The sequence below is a fragment of the Penicillium hispanicum genome, assembly GCF_028827665.1.
Source record: "Penicillium hispanicum strain IBT 35686 chromosome Unknown utg000008l_segment0_segment0, whole genome shotgun sequence".
In the NCBI taxonomy this organism is placed as follows: Eukaryota; Fungi; Ascomycota; class Eurotiomycetes; order Eurotiales; family Aspergillaceae; genus Penicillium; species Penicillium hispanicum.
In genome coordinates this window covers 1750298-1767643 of record NW_026623200.1, presented here as the reverse complement: position 1 = coordinate 1767643, position 17346 = coordinate 1750298, and the positions used below count along the sequence as shown (strand labels likewise).

Sequence of the window (17346 nt, the reverse complement as noted above, 5' to 3'; positions counted from 1 at the left end):
GTTATGCGGAATACACCACGACTCCACTTTACGATATCCACCATTAGACTACTGTATGGGGCCACGCTTAACCCACATTCGGTCTTGCTGTATGACAATGACTTCCATGTGCTGCGCTCAGATTTCCGATATAAGCGAGGTCAAATTGCCAAATTTGGCTGAAGGGGACTGGACTATAGAACAAATTGTTAGTTGACGATGACACCATGTATCGTGACTCACATGTAGGTGAAGCTCTTGCGGAGGGCCTTCAGGAAATGATTTCGGGCAGAAAACGGCGCGGGATCAGTTGAATACTCTCAATGACAGGCAAACCCAGGAGTACAGATGGTATTTATTCCGGGCCCACCTACCACACCGTTGAACGATGTAAATAATTCACAAGGAGTCTATAAGTAGCATGGCAAGTAATATCAGCTTAGCCCGGTATACTGGCCACATCATCACATGTCAATACAATCTTGTGGCGCAGCTGCAATTCATTAAACAAGTACACAGCATGGGCAACACTATCTGCGTATCTTGCTTTCTAGGGACTGATAGTCGTTTAGATAGGTGGGCCTACAAGTCTGAGAGGAAAACAACAGGCGCGAATCTAGCGCCGTTGGTGATACAACAAAAACACGGGCGACAGACTGCTTCAGGGATTTGCATATTGTACCAGAGCGCCTTTAACATAACAGTGACGCACTCAGTTAGGCGCTAAGTGATTGGGTGCCGTACTTACCAGTTCCAGAAAGACTTCCAGAGCTGAATAGGAATCTCTCAAATAAAAGGCTCGAAGATTCCTACTCTGGGGTTCTTCTCTCTCCATCTCCTTCCTGCCATCAATCTACATTCAAGATCCTTCGCTTTTCATCTAAATGTAAGCTTGTCCACCGATTTACTTCGAGAGAAAAGGATCGAGTATTCCTTGCTTGAGGTTAAAGCGATATATCTTCAACATTTTGATTCTCGGCCTCGAGTCAGTTGCGGAATGGTCACTGCTGGGGAAATGCCACTGTGAAATACCCTTGTGGGACTTGTGAAGGCAAAGGAGTGCTGGGTAAATGGACCTGACGAGCCGCCTTTGGACACTTTTTTGGGTGATCCTGTATTTACTCTATGCCAATCCCGGGAATGTCTATTGCGTATTGATTCTGTAGCGACGATCAGTAGAGAAGCTTGAGTATAATCGGGACAATCCTCCTATCTTGACAGTCTCAGCATGCAAAAGAAGCAAAAGAACATTGGGCGCTTCTTCCGGCCATGCATGATCGGCAACCCATGGAAGCAGGCACCTTACAGTCACAATCGGATGACTTCTGTGAAGCTGGAGGCTGCACCCTTCTCTCTTATCTATATTCTCAACCCAATGGCTATGGTGTTGATCAGGAAATACCCATTAGATTCAATCGGGCTACGCAATTCGCGGAGCGACATCATATCAGTGATCTACATGATTCTCGTCTCAGTTCACAGCCCTATGTCCGAGCAGATCCAACTAACTGCCATGGTATATCCCAGAGGTATATGTCAAAACACACCAGCGGCTCCCAGGACAGAAGCATAGTTCCAACATAGAACAAACATCACTGCGCACACGTAATTCGTATCGCTAATTCCCCACTTTGACCGTGCTATCGCCATGGAAAGAAAACAGAGAAATTCAGGGGATTGGACACATCGTCACGACTGGTAAAAAGCATTGGACTCATGAACCAACTGGGCCGACACGTCGGGGATGTTATGTTCTAGCGAAGCCAGCAGTTCAATCTGTTCCTGCTGGCTGAGTGTACGCTCGCGCCAGGCAGGCAATGGGAAAGGTTCGTTGAAATATTGAGAGTACTGATCCCCAATGGAGGATGTCCATTGCATGGGATCTACACTGGCATCCACATAGGCCAGATGGCTGGCAGTCGTGGAAGCCAGGGAGAAGTTAGGGTCCCAGCCTTGTAGACCGGGGACCACCGACGGCATCGAGTTAAATGGGGTAGTAGTATCAATGGCGAGGTCAGGGTAGAGGGTGGTGGGTGGACAGTAGTCTTGTGAGGTATAACGAGACACGTCGTCGAGAGCCGTCGGTGCTTGCTGGGGTCCGAAAGCGGGAGCGACGGGGGAAATTCCACTCCCTGGCACACATTCAGTGGTACAGGTTGGGGGCGTGGAATCAGAAGAGAATGGAATTCCCGGGTCCGCGGAATGGCCGCGGGACAGGGTACCCGTCGAGGCAGATTCGCCAATCGATGGGTTATATCCTCGATAGTTGTGGTTGTAAAGGGATGTGGTCGTAGTGCTAGAGGGGCTGGACATTGCTGGAGGAGTCATGACATCCTGCGAAGATGTGGGAGTGGGATGGTTGGACGGCGAGTGTACAACGAAGGATTCCTCGGTCGAGTATGCCTTCAGACACGCTGCGACGAGTCGTTTATAAAGAAGCAATGCGGACTGCACGCCAGGCCACCTCTCCGCGGAAAACACAATCACTTCGAGAGCCATGTCCAGATAGCCTTGGACCTCCTCGATGGGGTGCTCCTTTCGAATTTCGGGGTATGACAGGGACCAGAGAACGGTGTTCAAGGCCATAAACAGAGCCTGAACAAAGACCCATGTCACATCCACGGACCCGGCGATCATCTGCTCTTTATGCATGGCTATGTTGAATGTCGATGCTTCGTAGCAAACCTTCGCTGCCTTGACCGTGGGCTCGGGGATTTGAGGAGATGGTCGATACATGAGGATGACTATGGTATTCATTCTTCCGTGGAACCTAGGGGAACGAAAGCCCGGGTGAGCAGCCACACAGAAAGAGAAAACCGAAGCACATACCACTTCACATTCAACCCGCTGCCATCATCATGCTTGGGGCAAGACTCCATCCAATGGTCGATTTTGGACGTCATATGCGCGAACCACGGATCCTGGTCATCGACCGGGGTCTCCCGTCGGTTCAAGTACAGCGCCCGTCGGACTTCCAGTTGAAGGAGGCGCATTTTGAAGAAGTGAACGGCAAGGCATTTGGCCAAGACTGGTTTGGCGCCCGGGACGATCCCCTCGGGCATGATGTATCGATCGTCCACCAGCTCGAAAAACTTCACGTCGATATTGTCCCGGCTGACACTATAGCCGCTGGCACGCCCTAGGGAATGCGAGAGTCCAAACTCCATCGACGTGGCTACCCAGAATAGCCTCCGTCGCATATCAATTTCTAATGGATTGAGAGTTTCACCATTGGGCGAGGTGGTGATAGTGGCTTCCTCGGTCAAGCCCAGGTCCTGGCAAAGTTTGATGCTCATACCCACCACCCAGTACGCAGCCGTCCTCGTCGGGGTAAGCATGGAATACTGAGCGATCATGGCCAAGCATTGCAACGATCGCAGATCCATGTGCTTCAGCGTGGGCTCGAGGTAGGGTAAAGCGGCCAGATAGTAGCTGTCGGCGAGGCCCGCATATTCCGGACTCAATTTTTGCATACTCGTGGCGATGGCCATCCGCAGTTGGAAGTTGTGACAGGAATCGGTGGAGCCGTTGAACACCTCGTCGGCCTGTCGTCGGAAACTGGGTTCATGTAAGATCGGGAGCATTGCCTGGGCTGGGGAGGAGCAAAAGGGACATCGAGTTAGTCATATGTCGCAAGCCAGTCGGCCTCCATTCGCATCCACGTACCTTTGGCCACGTATAGATCGATCAATTTGTATGCCAGGTTCACCGGAGGGAGATTGGGCTGTGGAATGGAACTGATCATCGGATACACTTTAGACGTGGGCTTGGAGTCCTCCTGGGCGAAAGCGGCCTTGATCTCTTGGGCCGTCAGATCGGGCACGACATCCTTGATGCTTTTGGAATCGGTGTTCTGCTTGGCCATCTCCATGACCAAACGGGTCATGGCAATGCCACTGGAGGGACCCAGGTACCGCGGCTCGTCATTCTCTTGGAAGCGGATGCGCCCAGCACCCCGCACCATGAGCTCGGCGTCAGCCGAATGCTGAATGTCCCTCTCCGCCAGAGCGAGCTCCCTTTCGAGCATACGAGCTTTCTCTCGGAGCGAGACAATATAGGTCCGCGGGATGGTGGTATCTCGAGTCGAGTCGTAGTACACACATTTGGCGTTGCTTCGTTCGCAGGGCGCACATCGTGGAATACCCGGGTCACACCTAGATTTTCGCTACGCGGCAGGTCAAGGTTAGCGATCTGCATGCGAGCATGTCGTTGATGAGGGGTCGGGGTTCTGCATCTCGGGCGGGGAGATGGGATCCTTTTTACCTGTCGACATCGTGTGCACGCGGTGAGGGTATGCGCAATGCGACCGTCGGGCGGGTCGAGCGAGGGCGAGTCCGGCGAAGGCAGCGCGGAGAGTCGTGAGCTCTGGGTCATGGCTCCAAGGGGGGGATTGACCTCCCAAGCCCGCACTGCGATCACAGCGAGAGGGCAGGAAGTCACATGCGTTGGCGTTGGGCGATGATGAGGTGCCTCCAGGGCGCGTTCGATCGGACCACCAATGCAGATGCTCGTAGCGCTGTCGACATGGTCTCTCACACGATCTCTTCGGTTCCCGAAGGAAAGGGTTGCTGTCCCGGAGAGCCGCGAAGGGGGCCCGGCAGGTCAGGCAGGTCAGGCAGATGAGGATCGTACAATCGAGCAAGGGGGCGCTATGGCGACACGGTCATACCGCGTATGCAAGAGCCGTCGGGGTTGAGGATTGCAGAATTGCCAGTTGCCAGTTGAAGATTGCAGATTGCAGATTGCAGATTGGTGCACGGAGGGGCGGTCTCGGTCCAGATCTGGATCGACAGGTCAGTCGAGGCGTCCGAGTCGGAAGTGCGACGATGGCCGGACTCGGGAAGTGGAGGAGTGGAGAGTGTTCGATGGGAGGATATGATTTGACGTGAGCAAAAGGCGAGAGATCCGATCCATGGCGAAGGCGTATATGTACAGCTGAAATGCGCATTGCCGTGTCCCACAGGGAGTCTTGCCCTGCGCCCCATTGCCAATTCCTCCATCGGAGATTGACATGGAGCATCAAGTGGTGATCTATGTACATCTATGTATAGACGGAATTCACGAGATATACAGATCCAATGGAGATTTCTACCGGTCGTGCATGAGGCTGGTAATCCGCGTATACAGAAATCCCGACGACCACTGCATTGTACATCCATGGATCTCCTGGCGAGAGCCCAAAAAAAAAAAAAAAAAGCAAAAAAGGAAGTCTCTCGCTGGCGTAGAAATCGAGTCGGCGATTGCGACTCGTGCATGCAACTTCACGACGGGAATCATCTTCGTTTCCCTCTCTCCCTTTGCTAAGCTTCCACTCTCATCTCCCCGTCTTCGACGTCGGGTAAGGCTGATCGGTTGAATCTCGCGGTGCAAACTACACACCTTCCCATGCACAGTGATTTGTGCCAGGACTTCTCTCTTTGTGAGTCTTCTCTTTGCTTCATGTCGAAACAATCCGGTGGGGAGTGGAAAGCGAGGCTGGATGTCGCGAACAAGGGTCACACTGTGGCGTTTTCTGATCGCCGGCTGACGGAAATCCCCCAAGTTGCCCCTCTCAGTGCAGAGAGCACCGCGCCAAACCACCATGCGCTGCGAGGATGCCCACGGCCACCACTTTCTTGGATAGTCCGCTGCTCAAGGTCAGCCGCCCCGTGGCCGCGTGTTCGCGATGTCGCACCGCCAAAATCAAGTGCGATGGCAAGTTGCCCGCCTGTTCGGCATGTGAGAAGGTCGGCAAGGCGAGCACCTGCTCCGGCGCGAGCGACGAGTTCGCCAAGGGCAAGGAGCGGAGCTACGTTGCTTCCCTCGAAGGCTACTGCGAGAAGCTCGAGAGGAATCTCGCCCAGCTGCGACGCCGCCAGAACTCGCGCGCCGTCGAGGGCAACGGCGTCGCGCGCGAGATGTCCATCACCTCGACCTCGTCTGCCGGCCCCCCGGGGCCCGCCCACCGCCGCGAAGTCTCCGACATCGATGACCTCGTCGGGGATTTTGGCTTCCTGTCGGTTAATGCGACCTCGCGCGACTTCCACGGGATCACCTCCACCACCTCCTTCGCCAATCTGCTCATATCGCTCGCCACGGTCGGTTATCCACCGCCGCGATCCCCGCACTCGCTCCCCGCGCGGCACGAGGCCACGCCCCTGTTGCAGTATTATTTCGATAACGTCTTCGTGCAACTCCCCTTCTTCGTCGAGACGAGCTTTTGGACCTCTGTGGATGCTGTCTATCAGTCGGATGGCCGTTTCGCCAAGCCCTTTGACCATTGGATGCTGCGCATGGTCCTAGCAATTGCCTCCGCCTCGGTCTCATATCAGAGCAACGATAAAAGTCACCAGCGGGCATTGGCATTGGTGTCAGATGCACTGATCTATGCGGACGATGTCCTGCGTCCCGGCTCTATCACGGGGATCCAGGCCATTCTCCTCCTCGCGCAGTATTCCCTCGTCGATCCGGCACACTTCCGGAGTTGGTACTTGGTGGGGATGGCGGTGCGAGTAGCAGTCGATCTAGGTCTTCATCAAGATCCCCCAGAAGAGGTCTTGTCGGATGTCAACCGGCTTGACATTCGCCGGCGTGTCTTCCACTGCCTCTATTCCTTAGACAGGTATATGCTTCGCCCGGGTTCCATCCATCCACGAGAACTTTCAACTCACAGTCAAGCAGAGGAATCAGCATTGCTTTTCAGCGGACCTTCTCCTTCTCCGACGCCTCCGTGAACGTCGCTCTACCATCGGCCAGCACCTCGACTGGCCCGTCAGCGGCGGAACAAAGCCATATCTTTCTCCGAAGTCCAGCGCCCGCCCTCCACCTTGTCAAGATCCGCCAGATTCTCTCCGCTGGATACCAAGACATGTACTTCAGCGCCCGCGAGCGATCGCCACAGCCTCTTGTCCAGATCTGGACCCTCTGTTTCCGAGCACGCGAGTGGTTCCACGAGTGCCCCAAAAACGCCCCCGGTCACTTCTCCCGCCTCTACCGGCTCGAACTCCTCTACACCATCATTGTACTCTTATCCCCTTCCCACCGATACCCCGTACTGTGTGATTACCACCAAGCCCTCCTCTTCGACCGATGCATGGACTACATCAACCAGATCCACCAAGTGCTCGAAAACCCCACTCTCATCCCCTTCCTCACGTTCCTCGACATGCAGCGCGTGCACCAGGTCGGACGCCGCTTCGTCGAGGTCCTCACCCATAACTTCGACCAGCTCCTCAATCCCACCGTCCCAAGTCCGCCCCCCGTCCCCGCCGGAACCCCCAGCCCACCCGTCCTCGCCGAGGAGGACCGCATCAATTGCCGCCCCCGCGCCATCCGCTGCCTCAGCTACGTGCGCGAACTACTCAAGTACTGCGCGCAGAAATGGGACCTCCGCGCCCCAATGGAGCAGTTCGAAAAGGAGTCTGCCGTTCTGAGTCAAATGCTGGACAGCTCGATGGGCTATTCTCCGAACCAGCCGGCGTATGTCCCGTCGTCCTCGTCTTCGTTGCCGCTGGTCGGCAATGGGTATTCGGGATATCACTTGGGTTGAGATCGGGTTGTCGATCTGGATGGCTGCGAGCTCTGCGTGTGTTTAGTATACCGCATGGCTGCGTTCATCTATCGTCTTTCTTATTGCACCACTTGACGGGTCCGTGGCGGTCCGCTACCCGATCTGTACTTTGTTGCCAAGTAGGATATTCGTCCGTTCATGCAATATTAGTTTAGCGGGCTGTATGACTGAACGGCCACCATTGCATCTCAACCACGAGTCAAATGTCATTTCAAGGGCTATGTTCACCGAGCATGAGGAATGAGCTGGCAACCCGGCACGACGGTCCGACGGCAATCAGTATACGACCGCGATGTTTCTTTTCCAATCCAGGTGGCAACAAACGGACAGCGTAGGAATTTCGGTCTCTTTCAGACCAGAAACACAAGTAGAAATTCCGGGGCCCTACAGGTGGTCAGCGACGGCAATATGAATAGCGGTGGCCGCGATTGTTATCAGACCGCTAGGGGACATTTCTAAATGACTTAATATATTTCAAGTTTCGAATAGGTTTCAAGGCTCCGGATAGACGTGATTTGAGAAAATTAGGCGTACAAGGTCACAATAGGGACAGTCATCCATGCATAGTGGCGGAGAACACGGCATTAGCCGAATCCACAGATCTCCAGTATTCCTTCCTACGATCGTCAAATTGGATGACATGAACATGACGACCCGAAGATGGACCCGCAAGCCCAGCGCGTCGAGGCCGCAAAGACTATGTAGGTATGGGATTATACTCAGCATTAGTCAATAGCAGATTGCGCCTCAGAGCTCATGCCCGATGCGCGGCTTTCGGGAATAATATGGATACTGCCTAGGTACATGTTCGGAACAGAATTCGATTCGAGTATTGTGGATGACGAGATCGCTCAGCTGTGGGGGCTGGGCGCCCTATTGCCCCCAATGTGAACGCGGGCCGTCGCGCGACAGAAGATCGGCGTCTCTTTGGCGAGACCATGTTCTCGTATTCTTAATTTCTCAACGCTGGTCCGTATCAGGCCGGGAGTTCAACTTCGGGAAGTGGTATATCTGCACGCTTAATACGCTGAAGAGAGTGGTGGTGAGTAGAAGCGGCCACGAGTAAAAAACATTTGATTGATGCAGATAATTCGTTATTACCTAAGAGAAAAGGGGGACGAGTAACACATATGTGGGCATCCCACCGGAATAGGGATTGCATGACGACCTCGGGAGCCTTGCGGGCGTATGTAATCGCTTACTCTTCCAAGGCTCCCCTTTGGTGGGTTATGGTTGATTCCTTTTGCCCTCATAATGCCCTTATTTAGATACCCTATAACGACTGGTTACCTGAAAGGCGAGTAGGCCTAGGGTAGATGTATTCAACTACGGGTTAAGTCTGGACAAATGGTAATAGTATACCACTTTCTTGATACCCTGTATTCGCAACGACCCGTTTACTATTGGGTTGGGAATATCCCTACTGTATATGACAAGTCCTGGTGAAACGAAGTGCGTATATTGGAGAAGGCGCGGTATATAACCAGGTTTGTAACTAGTGGAACCACCTAGCAGGAGGCTTTACTGTTAGTAGTACTATAACACCTGGCAGGAATCGAGCTGTTTGGTTATAGTGTCAGTTACCCATACACTATAAACTAGAGTGGGGGTAATAGATTACTTTTGTCCTAGAACAGCTAGCTGCTGAGCTAACCTATGCAGGCCTGCATCTGGAGTGCAGGCCGGTTCTGCACCATCACCACAAATGTGGCAAGGCCCGCGAGCTGAGAACTGGCCAGAAAGCGGATCTGGGGATGTGTGATACCAATCGCGGACCCCCAGATTTGGCCCGTCCCCGGCTATATACAATCTCATATCCGCTACTCCACTCGTAGCATCATCGTCCCTGCCAAGTAGGACTGAAACTGCACGGCCCGGAGAAAGTCCCGGTAGAGAAATGAATGGCCTATCATGTCCAGTTCACGCGTGTGGCGCCGGCTGACAGAAGAGGAACCCGGGTGACGCATCTCTATCTGGGAAGGTACTTAATAGGAATAACTAGTTAGTTAGTTAACGCGCACTGAAACGTGGCATGACGTCAAAGATAGATGAGATGGGGCTGTGGGTATTGGCATGTGCTTGTCTTGCATGCGAACATACAGATGTAAGCGTACATACCCGATGTCCAGTGGTGATTTCCTGGATTTGCGCGTCTACCACAGTCTTCTTGAATCTCAACGTGGACGAAATTCTTCGCGATATGAGTAGAAGACCACGGTTTTTCCAGCATGGTCGGTTAACACTCGAGAGTATGGTACGATTCCTAGTCCCGGCACTAGTATAAGCGTTATTTCCGACCCACTGCTAAACTTGGAGCTCTGGGGCCCATATAGACAGAGTCAGGCGAACCATTTCATCCGAGTCAGAGGATCCTTTTGAAGGGCCAAAACTTGGAGACAACCCTCGTTGGCTTGGATTCTCGCATGGAAAGGAGGTGTCAGCCGCAGGGGGCGAGCTTATGTCGGCCCACCTACTACATAGTATCCGTAGTCGAAGATATGATGGACTTTACACAGTAGCCGACGGGGTGGGTGATATAAAAAGCCCCGGCCATACACTATTCCTATTTTTCCCACATATTACACCGCGAAAATGTTGGTATATTGGCTTGCGTTTCTCGTGGTATTTCTGCAGCTGACTGCAGGGTACCCTGCTACCAACCACTCGGCTAGCGACTATGACCCCGATGACTGGTTCCAGGGGAACAGTCTATCCAAGAAGACAAGCAGAATCCCCAGTTCCCCCCAGTACTTGTACGAAGACAAATCTGGCAACCTCCACGCTTACGACTCCAATGCCTATTCCTCTCGACTGTCTAAACGGGCCGACGGCGATCTTGAACGGCAAAAGACGAATCAGCCGGAAATGAAGTTCATCTCGCAGCCGAAGAACTCAGACCTGAACAACGTTCTCGATTTCGCATACGTCAACACCGCCGGACGCGGGGTCCTGGTCTACGTGCATGACACCGGGATCAACATAGCGCACCAAGAGTTCACGGGGACGCTCCCTGCTGGAGTCACCCGCGGCAACATCGATTGGCTTCTTCCGCAGAAGGACGAAGCCGGCAATCCGTTCCCACAGGTCAACTCGGACGAGAAAGGACATGGCACCTGCGTGGCGTCGAAGGTTGTCGGTGTGAACTACGGAGTGGCGAAGAGCGTCGATTTGAAGATGGTTCCGCTCTACGACGAGGAGAAATCGAATTACATCTTGCCCGGGCTGCAGGCTATCGTCGACGACATGAACGACAAGGACAACAAGGCCGAGTTTTTCGTCGTCAATCTCAGCTACTCGCTCGACGACAACGACGTGAAGGATGACCTGGACAAGTACCGCTCGCTCTACCAGAACATGATCGACAAGGGTGCCCTTCTTGTGACCACTGCCGGGAACGACGGCCAGAAGCCCGTGGACAGCTATCCAGCCATTTTTGCGAAGGAGGATTCTTTCAAAGACAATCTCATCGTCGTTGGAGCAGTGGATGTTTTGGGAAATCCGGCGCGCTTCTCGCAGAACGGGCCTCTGGTGGATACATGGGCGCCCGGAACGATTGACGCGAAGACCGGGATCGAATGTGCTGCCAAACAGGGCGTCGACACGACTCGAGAAGGCAAAGGCACCTCATACGCCGCTCCACAGGTGGCGGGACTCGCTGCCTATCTGTACTCTATCGATCCCAGTCTCCGTGGGAGTGGAGCCGCCGGGAAGATCAAGGCCCGGATCAAGAGCTTGGATTATGCGCGTGTTGGAAATGGCCCGGAGTGTATTTGGAACGGCGAGTTTGGAACGGATAACTGTGATGTAGATTAGCCAGGACTCGGTGATGGGTATAGAAATGGGTAATTGGGAATCAGGGGTCAGATCAGACGTACATGGCCTGTTGATCCATGGATCGCTCATATTTCAGACGTATGTCCACCCATAAACGCAACGGACTGGCTGGACAAGGTTGACCAGTATTGCCAACCCAAGTTGTGAGCATAGCCCATCTCACCGATCATCCGGCCCATCTAATTACATAGATTACATATGTGACAAGGTACGACTGCTGACAGCCAAGCATTTTCCTATCCAGCGGCTCCCGGGGCGGCCATAGCCTTCCCACCGGAGTATTGTGGAACACGAGACATCCAGAAGCCAAAAGTCCCTGACATTTCTCGTAGGACAGCCGCTAATCAAAGTGGACTCCTGTCCCGCGAACCTTCGGCTCCCTTTCCTTATACACCTGTCTCGGGGTCAACCCGCTCTTGTTGACAGCTTCCGGATCCGCACCGTAGGCAAGAAGAACTTGCATATTAGCGTCTCTCCCCCTCGAGGCCGCCAGATGCAATGGCGTCTCGCCAATAACATCGCCCAGCGTCATATCTGCGCCGCGACCGAGCAGAATTTTCACCTTCTCCTCACTCGTCCCCGACGCAGCCCAGTGCAACGGATTCTTGCCTCCATTATCCAGCGCGTTCGGATTGGCCCCACGATCGAGGAGTAGTTCCAGCAAGCCGACGTCCGGATTTCCCTCGTCGGCCGCCGCATGCAGTGGCGTGACTCCAGTGACACGGCGCTTGTTGGCCTCGCCGCGGATCTTGTTGACATCGGCTCCGTAGTCAAGCAGCAGCTGGACCATCTCTCGGTCGCCCGCCTTGGCGGCTTCCTTCAAGGGCGTGCTGCCGAACGTGTCGGTGGAGTTGACATCGCCCCCGTGGTCGAGTAGCATCCGCACCACGGGCCGACTGCCTTTTTTCACCGTGCGGTGCATCAGAAGAATATTGTTCTTCTGCACGCTGGCTCCATGTTCCAGGAGCAATTTGATAATATGCGCCTGGTTCTGGTCGATGGCTAACCGGAGTGCGGTAAAGTCGTTTCCGTCGGGAGTATCCAGATCCACGGGGAAGGATAGTAGGCGCTGCAGGCCAAGTTCGTTTCCCGCTTCGGCGCACCGGTGTAAAGCTGAGGCGCCGGAGTGCTTGATATTGTGTTGGTATAGATACGGCATGGCAACGTTATAGACATGGCGGTTGACTTGGAGCAATGGCAGGATGCTCTTTTCTGTCTCGAGATGCTCCAGAATGAGCGAAAAGATTTCATTCGGGAGAGTCAACAGTGACATGGCGAAGAGAGATGCCGGCTGGAAAAGCGCCCGAGAGACCGTTTTGTCCTGTTGATCGGGCACGTGATTACCTGCTTACCCTATGGCTCGACATGAACTCTTTGCCAGCAGATCGATGCTGAGAAAGTTTGTTTATCATTTCATTTGTCGATCGAACTTGGTTGAGTGTAGATGAAAGAAGCGTGGGACAAGAGGTCCCGATGGCGCAGGTGATCTCTATCGAGTGCTGAATGAGATCGCCTCGCCGAAGAAACAAAAGAAGGGGGAAAGGACTAATATACACAGGAAACCTGCGGAAATAGGCAAAAAACAAAGAAATAAAGTGTACTGGGGGAGAAAGAGAGAGGAATGGAATGTCCTCCGAACTGAGAGCTATCTAGACTACACTATGGACTGCCCTCAACCGCAGGCATCCAGCCGTCAGGTTCAATCAATCAATTTTTATCTATAACTATTTGTTGTGGATATCCTATTTGTTCTTATCCAACTTTCCTGCTTGATTCTTCTCTGGGTACCATACCTAGATAATAGGCCAAGTTTACCTTTCGAGGGGCATTTGTTGTCACACAACAGTCAGTATTGATAAGGCCCTGGAGTGGGCAATATGTCTTCTGCATATGCCACTTTAAGGCACTTTAATGCATGAGAAATGAAAGTTACTGCTAAATGGCCGATACAAAGGAGAGGGCATAATAATGTTCAGCAGTTCCACAAGAGAAAGAGAATATCTATTACTAGGCACTTTTCACGGATAGCCCGAAAATTAGCAATCCTCGTTTGGCGCACGAGGAGCCACCTAGAAATAAGTGGTCAGAGACGAGAAACATCGATGTAGAGAACGCGCTTACCGATAAGACATCTTTGCCTCCATAGGTTTGCAATTTAAGCTAAGAGACAAATTTTCAAAGAGCAGACTATGGAAGAGGTGTAAGGGGGGAAGACCGGCAGAGGTCTTCCTTCTACAGCAGACTTACGTGTGTCCTGTAAGAATTGTTGGTTGAATACTTTTCTCTAACGCCTCCAGGGAGGTTCTACTTCGCTGGACATTGATCGTCCATATAATCTGCTTGCAGCGTAGCCTGAATGTTGGGCGGCGCGAAGCTGTCGAACAGTTCACCATTACGACATATTTTTCTCCCCCGTTCAGCTCTAACATCTCTCGCTAGCCATTTGGCGCTGTTCACTTGGCCACCGCAACATTTACTTAAGGTACCAGGAAATCAATTCGCTCGCGCAGCGTCTGGATCGTGCCAGACATGGATGTCAGGTTGGGGTTGGATTTGCCCGGACGCAGCCCGGACGCGTAATTGCGGTTATGGTGAAGTCTGTAATAATTTCACCGCTAGCTGGGTATCAACCGAGCACAGAAGGGTTGTATCACCATATAATGATGCCATAATGCTCGGCTCCCGCAGTCAAGTTATGGAGTTCATCTGGTGTAGCTCAATGGACTGTTGAATAAGTGCGGAGATTGGGGATTCTAGGCAACGTTCCAGCCTTGGGAGTTCTATGCATATGTCCTGCCATCTTCATATCACAAGTGAAATGTGAGGCTCACAATCTATGTACATAGTAGATAGTCCCAACTTGAGAAATATCAAAAGCTAGTCGGATCCTCCATGGTACGTCACTTGACCTTCAAGGATACGACAGAATCGGAGACTTGACGACCATCAAGGTAATCAATGACATTTAAAGGTAAATAAGGGTATAAGTCTGAGTGACTAACAAGGCCAATTCGCCTTCGAATTCGTACAAAAAACACCCGTCTAAAGGTTCCAATATATGCACAAGAACTTGGCAGGGGTATTCACAGTGCCCCCTAGGCACTATCCATAGCTACATAGAGAGATCTTAGACAAGCAAGGACTGTTAATTCGCAGGTTGTCACCAACGGTGGTAGCAATGGAGCCAGCAGGGGTGCCGACGGAAGGAAGGCCAAGACCGTCAAAGGGCACCAACTTCGGGGCTCAACTGGATCAGGAGCTTCTGGCCGTCATTACCGATGATCGTGAGGAGGACCTTGGTGGGGTCGGAAATGTCGCTGATGAGGTCGCCGATGTTGTCGGCAGTCTTGACGATGATGGCGGCAGGAGTACCGACGGAGGGGAGATCAAGGCCGGTCAGGAGGGAGCCAACCTCCGGGGGGAGCTCAATCAGGAGGCTCTTCGTGTCTGTGCCGGTAACAGTCAGAATTTCCTAGGCCTGTTAGACGAAATCTGGGAGAATCGCCCCACGCTTGAGGTTCTGGTCGAGCGTGGCGACGACAGTGCCGACGGTGGGCCGGCCCATGCCGGAAACGAGACCAGAGAACTCATGGAGAACTCGGGAAGAGGTCTATGAGGAGAGCACCGACGTCAGCACCGATGGCGGTGACGTGCCCGTCAACGTGAGGGCCAAGGCCGGTGACCAGGTCGCCGAGGAATCTGGCGGAGGCGACAATCGAGCCTCGAGGGCTCCGAGACCCAGGCCGGAGACGGACAGTGCCCTCGGGGCCCAGCTCGATGAGCAGGGTCTGGAGATCAGGACCAGTGACTACCAGAGCTGGGGGAGCAGGTTCTGAACAATGTGGCCGTTCTGAGCCACAGGGTTATTGCTGTTGGAGGAAGAGGGGAGATTGAGCAGGCCGGTCAGATCGCTAATCTTTGAGGCAGTCGGAGGCTGCTCAGGTTGAGCTCCTTCGTGACATAACCGAGCTGCAGGTCCTTGGTGAGACCGTCCAGATCCTGGAGGCCGGACAGACTGGGGAGAAAGGGAAGTTTGCTGACGGGGGCGCCAATAGAAACCGTGGCCTCAGCGGCCAGGAGTAACAAATCAGGCCTCATCGTGATGGTATAAAGTGAGATTGTGTAAATGTGAATGACTGGAGCCAGGTAGGCGAAGGAATGACTGGCCGAAGAGCTTGGGTAAAGAAAAGAGAAAGTTTAAGTCGAACTGCAGCAGGTCCTGTCTTTATACATCGTCATCTCAGGTTGTGACTTTACAGCTTCGCCTGTCTATCCAGACTTGGAACCTGGCGGGCCACTTGTCCTGATTTAGTGCTATGGGACCTGCAAGTACTCCATAGGTTTCTGAATTGTGCTATCCTAAGTGGAACTATCCCTATTTCTTGGAATCAACATTTTGGTGAAAGAGGGCTCAAAGTATCCAGAGCAGGGTCCTGTGGACTGCATCCCCGGTCTCGGTAGAGCGGCAAGCAAGGACTGGTATCCCATCTCAGTTGATTCTCCCATGATGTTGAGATACTGCAATGTCATAGCAAATAGATGCAGACTTTTAGCCCTGTTGGCGAAATTTACTTGATAGCTCTATCACCAATAACCACAAACCTAGAACCATACTTCCAAACCCGGAAACTGACAGAATATTTGATACCGATGGTGGTTAAGCCGGAAATCCGGGTCTCCATAGTAAAAGCATATGCAAATTGTGATCTACAGGTTCACGTCGTAGTAGGTAGAGAGTTGGCTGCACCACTCTATCAGGCATTGTGACTGGAAGCTGAGACTGGGTGACTTTTCCACCTCAATAGCGTCTGTTTAAAATCAGCATGCACTTTGTGCAATCTTTATACCCGAGATCGTTGCAACGATGCATTTCAAATACTCGGTAGGGACCCGTGAACCTGCATAGGATATTCGAATATCCGTTCTTCTACTCAACCATAACCATCACAACACAGAGTTGGCATCGCACATGGTACCATCCCCGTTCATTGTTATTATTTCCGGGGCTGGTCCGAAAATGTCCCGTCAGCGCTACAGACAGGTTGCAGCTGGAGGGACAATCACAATCTCTTTCCAGGGTTCCCGGTAGTCTCAACCCGTGCCGATCCGCAGGTCCGATAACTTCGACCAAGTGCCATCCTCAGCTTGATTCTCTTCCACAAAGGATAAGCTCCCCTCGCTCAGGGACGGATATATATTTCCGCAGTCCATAATACAACCAACGAGTGTCCACTAGGGCTCGTAAACAGAGGTCCTATGGCTGTTGTTAGTGTCCTTGGCCTATAGTTTGTTGGTTAACTACTTAGTTACCGGACTGGAACTATAGCATCAACAAAGCCAAACATTTCCCTTAACTAGGGTCTTGGGATATCCAATGTGCATCTAGCTCTTGCAGTTAATTCTGAGGCCGGCCCGACCTGATGTGTAGGGGGAAATATATTCTTCACCGACATATCTGATAAAATTAGCCATGGTGGTCACCGGTGTGCCAATGATGCTTCATCTTAGGCGTTGAACTAATGCAGGGACATCTCTCGAACTAGAGACTCCTGAGCAGTCCAACAGTTGAAGTAAGTCACATGTGGAATCATCTGGAGAGGGAGCCCTAGGGAGCACACGGCGCAGGTAAAAACGAATTTTCATCGTCTCTATGTGCGTATACATGTGTATATATATGTGTGCGTACGTGCGCGTGTGTGTGTGCATTATCTAAAGAACTATCACCACACTCTCAACCTGAGGCAGCCACTATCATGGCCATGTTATATTGTGGGGTGCTATATAGCAAATTCTAGAAGGAGAGGATTTTCCGACAACATTCGAGACAGTGTAAGGCACGAAGATTCTGCTTGTCACCGGAAACAGGCGGGCGGGGCCGATGGTTTTTACCTGTGGCAACCAACCACAAATGCCTCGGTACTCTGTAGACGAAGTACCTAGGTACCTAGGTAGCAACGTCATAGCTTACCTTTCGCAATTTACGC

General features: G+C 52.5%; 5 protein-coding genes across 5 annotated transcripts; 2 read left to right on the top strand and 3 right to left on the bottom strand.

Annotated features, from left to right (window-relative positions):
• Positions 1 to 1668: 1668 nt before the first annotated feature.
• On the bottom strand, positions 1669 to 4353 carry N7459_009508 (uncharacterized protein; the record flags this gene model as incomplete). The annotated part of the gene is made up of 4 exons (XM_056948676.1): positions 1669 to 2749; positions 2809 to 3571; positions 3646 to 4144; positions 4243 to 4353. The coding sequence occupies 4 exons, from the start codon at positions 4351 to 4353 to the stop codon at positions 1669 to 1671; spliced, it is 2454 nt and encodes an 817-aa protein (XP_056795901.1).
• A 1220-nt stretch (positions 4354 to 5573) lies between these two features.
• On the top strand, positions 5574 to 7507 carry N7459_009507 (Zn(II)2Cys6 transcription factor; the record flags this gene model as incomplete). The annotated part of the gene is made up of 2 exons (XM_056948675.1): positions 5574 to 6580; positions 6640 to 7507. The coding sequence occupies 2 exons, from the start codon at positions 5574 to 5576 to the stop codon at positions 7505 to 7507; spliced, it is 1875 nt and encodes a 624-aa protein (XP_056795900.1).
• A 2613-nt stretch (positions 7508 to 10120) lies between these two features.
• On the top strand, positions 10121 to 11341 carry N7459_009506 (uncharacterized protein; the record flags this gene model as incomplete). Its single annotated transcript, XM_056948674.1, has 1 exon — positions 10121 to 11341. The coding sequence occupies one exon, from the start codon at positions 10121 to 10123 to the stop codon at positions 11339 to 11341; it is 1221 nt and encodes a 406-aa protein (XP_056795899.1).
• A 361-nt stretch (positions 11342 to 11702) lies between these two features.
• On the bottom strand, positions 11703 to 12635 carry N7459_009505 (uncharacterized protein; the record flags this gene model as incomplete). The annotated part of the gene is made up of 1 exon (XM_056948673.1): positions 11703 to 12635. One exon carries the CDS (start codon positions 12633 to 12635, stop codon positions 11703 to 11705), a length of 933 nt encoding a protein of 310 aa, XP_056795898.1.
• A 1947-nt stretch (positions 12636 to 14582) lies between these two features.
• On the bottom strand, positions 14583 to 15460 carry N7459_009504 (uncharacterized protein; the record flags this gene model as incomplete). The annotated part of the gene is given in 5 exon segments (XM_056948672.1): positions 14583 to 14834; positions 14850 to 14972; positions 14992 to 15150; positions 15201 to 15313; positions 15328 to 15460. 5 exon segments carry the CDS (start codon positions 15458 to 15460, stop codon positions 14583 to 14585), a joined length of 780 nt encoding a protein of 259 aa, XP_056795897.1.
• Between the last annotated feature and the right edge of the window lie 1886 nt (positions 15461 to 17346).